General features: G+C 44.2%; 1 protein-coding gene across 1 annotated transcript in view; it reads left to right on the top strand.

Annotated features, from left to right (window-relative positions):
- Positions 1-7052, top strand: part of LOC122546659 (adhesion G protein-coupled receptor E3-like) — a 61111-nt gene extending 54059 nt beyond the window's left edge. The window contains exons 16-19 of the mRNA XM_087983467.1: positions 995-1086; positions 2234-2402; positions 4547-4648; positions 5841-7052. Coding sequence (XP_087839593.1) covers positions 995-1086; positions 2234-2402; positions 4547-4648; positions 5841-5957 — 480 coding nt within the window. The 3' untranslated portion in view covers positions 5958-7052. The remainder of the gene's footprint in view (positions 1-994; positions 1087-2233; positions 2403-4546; positions 4649-5840) is intronic.
- The last annotated feature ends 771 nt before the right edge of the window (positions 7053-7823 follow it).

The following is a 7823-nucleotide window of genomic DNA, read 5'->3' on the forward strand; positions in this document are numbered from 1 at the left end:
AGGATACCACACTGCCATTAAAAAAGAAAGCAGTTATTTCACTGATGTCTTTAAGGGAAGGAAATCTGCAGTTCTTACCTGGTTTGGTTTACGCGTGTATGAAAGCAGGACTCTGTGAATGCTGGAGATCTGAGATCAAAACAGAAATTTCTGGAGAAACACAGCAGGTCTGGTTAGATTACATTACAGTGTGGAAACAGGCCCTTCGGCCCAACAAGTCCACACCGACCCGCCAAAGCGCAACCCACCCATACCCTTACATTTACCCCTTACCTAACACTACAGGCAATTTAGCTTGGCCAATTCACCTGACCTGCACATCTTTGGACTGTGGGAGGAAACCGGAGCATCCGGAGGAAACCCACGCAGACACGGGGAGAACGTGCAAACTCCACACAGTCAGTCGCCTGAGGTGGGAATTGAACCCGGGTCTCTGGCGCTGTGAGGCAGCAGTGCTAACCACTGTGCCACCGTGCCGCCCCAATTTAGGCCTCATCAGTGATGTTCACATCCTGTGATGGTAGCATCTGTGGAGCGAGAGAGAGAAGCAGAGTTAGCATTTTGAGTCCAGAGGCCCTTCTTCAGAACTGAAGTAGAGCAGTAATTCTGAAGATGAATCATACCGGACTCGGGACTGTAACTCTGTTTCTCTCTCCACAGATGCTGCTGGACCTGCTGAGTTTCTCCAGTGGATCTCTGTTCTGTTGTGACATTTGACTCTTAATTGCCCTCTGAAAAGACCCAGTAAACCACTTTAGATGGCTGTGATGAGTCGTGGCCTTCTCAGGGATGGGAAGTACAATTTAGGCCTCATCAGTGATGTTCACATCCTGTGAATGAGTAAAACAAAAATTGAGGACTCAGACTGAGTCCCACACCAATCGAATCTTTTCTTCAACATTGTCTGCAGCGTATGACGTGTTGATACGTGAATTTTATCACCATGCCTCTGAGAAAGGATTATCGGGGTGAACTGAACGATCCTATTTTGCAGGTGAATTTCATTCTGTTGTCAATATCACTCTGGATCCTGAAAGAGAAGATTTCCAGTCTGAATGCGGATGTTTCAACTATTAAGGAATCCAGGTAGGTGTTAACACCCCACGGGAAAATGGACAAAGCATTATTTACCCATCCCAGGATTGAGTGTTCAGTGAGATCATGTTCATTCTCAGCACAGATCAATAATTGTCCAGCATAGTCTGTCCATGATGGTCTATGACATCGCCCATGACATAATGGGCTCAGTGATTAGCACTGCTGCCTCATAGCAATAGGACCCAGGTTCGATTCTACCCTTGGGTGACTGTATGGAGTTTCCACATGCTCCCCGTGTTTTTGGAACACAGTCCAAAGATGTGCAGATTAGGTGGATTGGTTAAGCTAAATTACCCAGCGAGCAGGTATATGGAGACTAGGTGGTTCAGCCATGGGAAATGCAGGGTTATGTGATAGGGTAGGGGTTGGGTCTGGATAGGATCCTCTTTGGAAGGTCAGTCTGGACCCAGTGGGCTGAATGGCCTGCTTCCAATCTATAGGAAGATTATGTGAAGACCCAGGGAGATGGGGTAGAAATTAATTCCCTTTCTACTTGAAGCTGGGGGGGAAGGTACTTAATCAGGTGGGAAAAGGGCCAGTGGAGGGTTTCACCTCTGAATCTTTGTCCAGCAATCGTGATGATAATTGGATATCAAATGCTAGAAGAACTGAAAGAAACAAAAACAGAGAATACTGGAGAAACTCTGCATGTCTTTATAAAATCTGTGGAGAGAGAGAAAGAGAGTGAATTTCCCATGCCTAATGTGACTTTTCTTCAGAAGCGTACTGGTTATGATTCTGATTCTGACTAAATTCTCTAGATCTTCAAGATCACATCTCACCACAGAAGCTGGAAAGCTGAAACACAGCTCATTATATGTATTTCGATTTCTGCGTCCCTTCTTCAGATTTCTCCAACAGTTTCTGTTTTTGTTTCAGATCTCCAGCAATTCACAGTTCCTAGTTTTGTTTCTATATGTGTGACATTGTCTCGTTGGGAGTGCCTGTCATTGTCAAATAGCCTGTCCAAGTTAGGGGAATAAGGTCATTTCAGCATGACCTTAACGATTGTTATTACTAAAACCATGCTCCTCTGCAAATCGGCATTTTCAGGATGGAATGGAAAAATTTCTATCAATATCTGGAAGGCTTAACGAGAAGCTCTAACCCAAAGTCTACTCCTGTCTCTTCACAGGGTACTCACGTTCAAAGCAATGGCCCAGTTTATTCTGCTCGGCTGTTTCTGGGTCTTCGGCTTGTTTCAGTTGAAGGAGGGGACCATTGTTATGTCCTACCTGTTCACCATATTGAATGTTCTCCAGGGCGTATTCATTTTCTGTGTTTACTGCTTGCTAAACAAACAGGTAGACAACTTCGAATTTTCTTACGTGACTTGCTCTGAATAGATAGTCGCAGATACATTTCTAGTCATTCCTGGTTAGATTTATGTGGCAATGCACATTGGCATTTTTTGGTGAAAATGTATTCTATGTGCCTGTACATTGTTGAAATTGTGGATTAATGTGAATGTGTGTGTGTGCATGCTTGTGTGGGTATGTGTTTGTGTTCATGTGTGTGTGTGTGTAAGAGTGTGTGTGCATGCTTGTGTGGGCATGTTCGCGTAGTGTGTGTAAGAGTGTATGTGCATGTTTGTGTTCGTGTTTGTGTGTGTAAGAGTGTGTGTGCATGGTTGTGTGTGTGTGAATGTGTAAGAGTGTTTATGTGTTTGTGTGCATGTGCGTGTGTGTGTGAACGTTAACATTTGTGTGTGTGTTCACGTGTGCGTGCGTGTGTGTGTGCATGTGTGTGAGTTTACGTTAATGTTTGTGTGTGCCTGTGTCTATGTCTGCGTGAGTGTGAGCGTGTCTGTGCATATGACCAAGCATAAGTTCTATGGTCACTATCATTGAATGGACCTTCTTTGTTTAAAATTTATTTCTGAGCCGAATTTAATTTTCCCCGTCGTTGTGGTGGGCTTTGAACTCACAGCTCTGAATTATTAGCTCAAGCCTCTGGAATACAAGCCCTGTAACATAATATGAGAAAATATTTCTCGGTCATCTGTGCCACAAAGTGAATGCCTTCAGTGGCATTACCGTCACTTGCCTGGCTGAGTGCAGCTCCAACAACACTCAAGAAGCTTGACACCATCCAGGACAAAGCAGCCTGCTTGATTGGCATCACATCCACAAGCAAGTTCCCCTCCAAGCCACTCACCATCCTGACTTAGAAATATAACGCTGGATCAAAATCCTGGAAATCCCTCCCTCAGGACATTGTGAGTCAACGTACAGCACCTGGACTGCAGCAGTTCAAAAAGGAAGCTCGTTCTCACCTTCTCAAGGAGCAACTAGGAACAATAATGCTGGCCCAGCCAGTGATAGCTACTCATGAAGAAATTTTTTAAAATCTTCACAGGACAGGACGGAATGAAGCTGACCCTGATGGAGTAAACCATAACCAAGGACAAAGCTGTGTCTGTGCATTTGCCACACTTATTTGTTTTAGCAATATTAAGAAGAGGAGGAGGCCATTCAGCCCCTTTTGCCTGTTCTTGCCATTCAGTCTGATCACGACTAATCTGTATGTCAGCTCTGTTCCGGTGCCTTTGCTTCTTATTCCTTCGTATCCTTACGCCCCCAAAAAAGATGTCTATCACGATCAGTCTTCAAACTTCCAAATGCCCAGCAACATTCACAATCTTTTTGGGGAGCAGAATTATGGATCTCCATGACCCATCGTTCAGCTCCTCCATTGCAATTGCATTTGGATATCACTTTCTTGCCAAGAATTATACATCGGCCATCGCAATTTTGTCACCCCTTTTCAGCAGCCTGCATTTGAGCACAGAATGGTTTGACCCCGTAATAGATTGAGGGGCATAGATCAGGTAAAGTCTTTTCCCCAGGGTAGGGGAATCCAAAATTGGAGGGCATAGGTTCCAGATGAGAGGGGAAAAATTTAAAAGGGACCGAAGGGGCAACTTTTTCACACAGAGGGCACTGCGTGTATGGAATGAGCTGCCTGAGGAAGTGGTGGAGGCTGGAACAATTACAACATTAAAAAGGCAACTCCACACAGATAAAAGGTTTAACGGGATATGGGCCAAATGCTGGCAAATGGAACTAGATTAATTTAGGTTGTCTGGTCTGCATGGATGAGGTAGACCGAAGGGTCTGTTGCCATGGCTTTATGACTACATGACCCCTTTCTTGGTAAATAAAAGTTCCCACCCACTGATTTAGCATTCAACATGGTCTGAATGTGTGTGCATCACTGGAGAACTGAACCTGGGACTCTCCTGTTGATAGTCTGTGCTTGTTGTGATCGAAATGGAAGTCAAAGTTCAACACGTCATGACATCCAATCTGACATTTTACAGGTTGATGTACAATTAAACATGGCCTTTAACGTTCATATACATTAGCGGCCAGTTTTGTCTTCCAGTTTCGTGTTTCTTTTGGTCTAATTAACACCAGGCATTTCCCGCATTGTCTCACATTACCAGATAAGGAGAGAATACCACAAGTTGTTGCAGAGAATTTACAGCCCACAGAAACAAGAAATGCCACAGTCAAGCTCTTATACCATGAATACTTCCAATGTCACGGTGAGTAACCATGGGAACAACTTGTTCTTTTACATTGTATTTGAGTCAAGGGTGACCTATATGTCAAAACACCACCAGTCATCTCTCTCTCATGAGAGAACAACTCTGCAGTCAGGTAACTTTAAGGCAACATTACCCTTATTTGAAGTAGAGAGATAGACAATTCAGATTAACAGATACAAGCTCAAAACAAGATTTCTTTCATCATCTAACTCCCCTTTCATATCCTTTACCTCCATCATAGAATCCCTACAGTGTGGAAGCAGACCATTCAATCCATCAAGTCCACACTGACCTGGCAAAGAGCATCCCACCCAGACCCACTCCTACCCTGTAACCCTGTATTCCCCATGGGTAACCCATCCAACCTACACATCCCTGGACACTAATGGGAAATTTCCCATGGCCAATCCACCTAACGTGCACATCTTTGGACTGTGGGAGGAAACTGGGGCACCTGAAGGAAACCCACGCAGACACAGGGGAAACATGCCAACTCCACACCGATAATTGCCCAAGGGTGGATTTGAACCCAGGTCCTGGGAGAGTTGTTGAGATAGGGTTTAATGGGCATACATCGTCATCATCATCTTGGGATAGAGACTCTGCTGGAGCAACTCTTGGTACAGATACTTGCAGCTCAATCTTAGAATCCGTACAGTGCAGAAAGAGGCCATTTGGCCCGTCGAACTTGTAACAACCCTCTGAAGAGTATTCCACCCAAACCTATCACCCCACCCGATCCCTGCAAATCTGCAATCCCCATCGCTAACTCACTTATCCTGTACATCCCTGGACACTACGGACAATTTAGCATGGCCAATCCACCTAATCCTGCACATTGTTGGACTGACAGAGCACATGGCAGAAACCCACCCAGACATGGGGAGAACGTGCAAACTCCACACAGATACTCAGCCGAGGATGGGATTTGAACCCAGGTCCCTGGCGCTGTGAGGCAGCAGTACTACCACTGAGCCAACATGCAGTCCCAGAATCAGGAGGATAACCCACGATGATGAAGATTTAAAGAAACAGTTTTATGCTCGGCCTGAGATTATCCTCATCAGTCGACCCCAGACTAAAACAGGAATGTAACTTGAGTGAGCATTAACGATGGTGCTTCATTGATTAGATGCTCCAAGGTGAGGAGAGCGCAGATCTGAAATTCTCTCATATTTTGTTGTCCTAGATACTCAACACGGTGAATGAACCTGTACCTAAGTCAGAGATCTTCTGGATGAACTCACAGACAGAGGAAAATGCCCAAGAATCACTGAAATCCACTGTACAGCTCCAACTGGGTTAAAAAATCATGCAAATCCGCCAGAACCCTTCAGCATTAACCTTTCTTGGCTTTAAGCTACCTTCTACCGTCTCTGACTAACAGATCACTTGCAAATACTACTCATGGAAAGACTCGTGGAAAGTCTCAACAAATTTGTGTGTTTATGTAGCGCCAGTCACATAGTTAACCTTCCCAGGCTGATTCACGACAGTATTATCAAATCAAATTTTAGCCACTTGAGGATTCTTTCAACATTGGTGAGCAAATCCTTGGTCAACGAGGTAGAGATAACTCCCTGAAAGTGGCCATGCAAGACGATAGGGTGGTAAAGAAGGCGTAAGGCATGCTTACCTTTATTGGTTGGGGCATTGAGTGCAAGAGTCAGGAAGTGATGTTGCAGCTTTATAAGACTTTAGTTAGGCCACATTTGGAGTATTATTTCTGGTCACATATTACAGGAAGGTTGTGGATGCTTTGAAGAGGATGCAGAAGGGGTTTAGTAGAATGCTGCCTTGATTGGAGGGTATGAGTTACAAGGAGAGGCGAGAGAAGCTTGGGTTATTTTCTCTGGAGCAGCGAAAGTTGAGGGGAGACTTGATAGAATTCTGGAAAATTATGAGCTGCTTATCCAGGGTTGACGGTCAGAATCTTTTTCCCAGAGTTGAAATGTCCAATATAAGAAGCTTGAATTTAAGGTGAGAGGGGGCAAGTTCAAAGGAGATGTGACGGCCGTTTGTTTTTATATATGGAGTGGGAGGAGTCTGGAACACGCTGCCAGGGATTGTGGTGGAGGCAGGGGTGTTTAAGGAGCTTTCAGATAAGCACATGAATACACAAGGAATGGAGGGATATGGAACAAGGACGGGCAGAAGTGATTAGCTTAACGTGACGTCATGTTCAGCACAACATCATGGTCCAAAGGGCCTGTTCCTATGTTCTATGTTTTGAGGTCCATTATAAAGGAATTCAGAGTGGTGGAGAGGTTTGAGGAGGAGAGATTCAGAGCTGAGGAGCTAGATGGCTGAAGTAAAGATCCGGTGTCCAGATAAAAACCAAAAGAGCTGCGGATGCTGTAAATCAGAGACAAAAGTAGAAGTTGCTGGAAAAGCTCAACAGGTCTGGCAGCACCTTTGGAGAGAAATCAGAGTTAACATTTTGGTTCAAGTCAACCTTTCTCAGAACTAGAGTTCTGAGGAAGGGTCACTTGACCCGAAACATTAACTCTGATTTCTCTTCACAGATGCTGCCAGACCTACTCATCTTATCCAGCGATTTCTATTTTCATCTCGTGTCCAGTCCAACATTTAACTGAAGAGTTGTAAGGTCAGACCTTTTAATAATTAAAGCCATATTAACCTCCTGCTGAACACTGACAGTATAAAGGTGGTGTAATGTTGTTCAGCAGGATTGTGAATAATAATGATTTTACACCTCACTGACGTTGACATCATGTTGGAGAATCAAGGCCAGTCCTGGAGTGAGAACACATCTGAGCTCAAAGGTTAAACAGCTCAGTCAGTTTCATAAATTTGTCAACCATAAGAAATTGACCAAATTTGCATCCCATCATGACCCAAGACACCAGCAGGACTTTGAAAGAAGGTTTTGTTGCAAATTGTGAGTTGACAGAAACTTATTCAATCCAACCATGAGCTTGTTAGCTCTGTCAATTCTCTAACCAAGAAAATAGCTCAGGCCACATACTTGGATTTTCTGGTTAAATTTAACTGACATTTCCTATGTGTCGAGCCACAGGAGATGGGAGGCGATACTAAATGACTACTTTGCTTCAGTATTTACTGTGGTAAAGGACATGGAAGAGATGGCATGTGGGGAAATAGATGGTGACATCTTGAAAAATGTCCATATTTCACAGGCGGGAATGTT

Source organism: Chiloscyllium plagiosum, unplaced genomic scaffold (assembly GCF_037043375.1).
Source record: "Chiloscyllium plagiosum isolate Xiang-an unplaced genomic scaffold, Cpla_swu_hap1 HiC_scaffold_45, whole genome shotgun sequence".
In the NCBI taxonomy this organism is placed as follows: Eukaryota; Metazoa; Chordata; class Chondrichthyes; order Orectolobiformes; family Hemiscylliidae; genus Chiloscyllium; species Chiloscyllium plagiosum.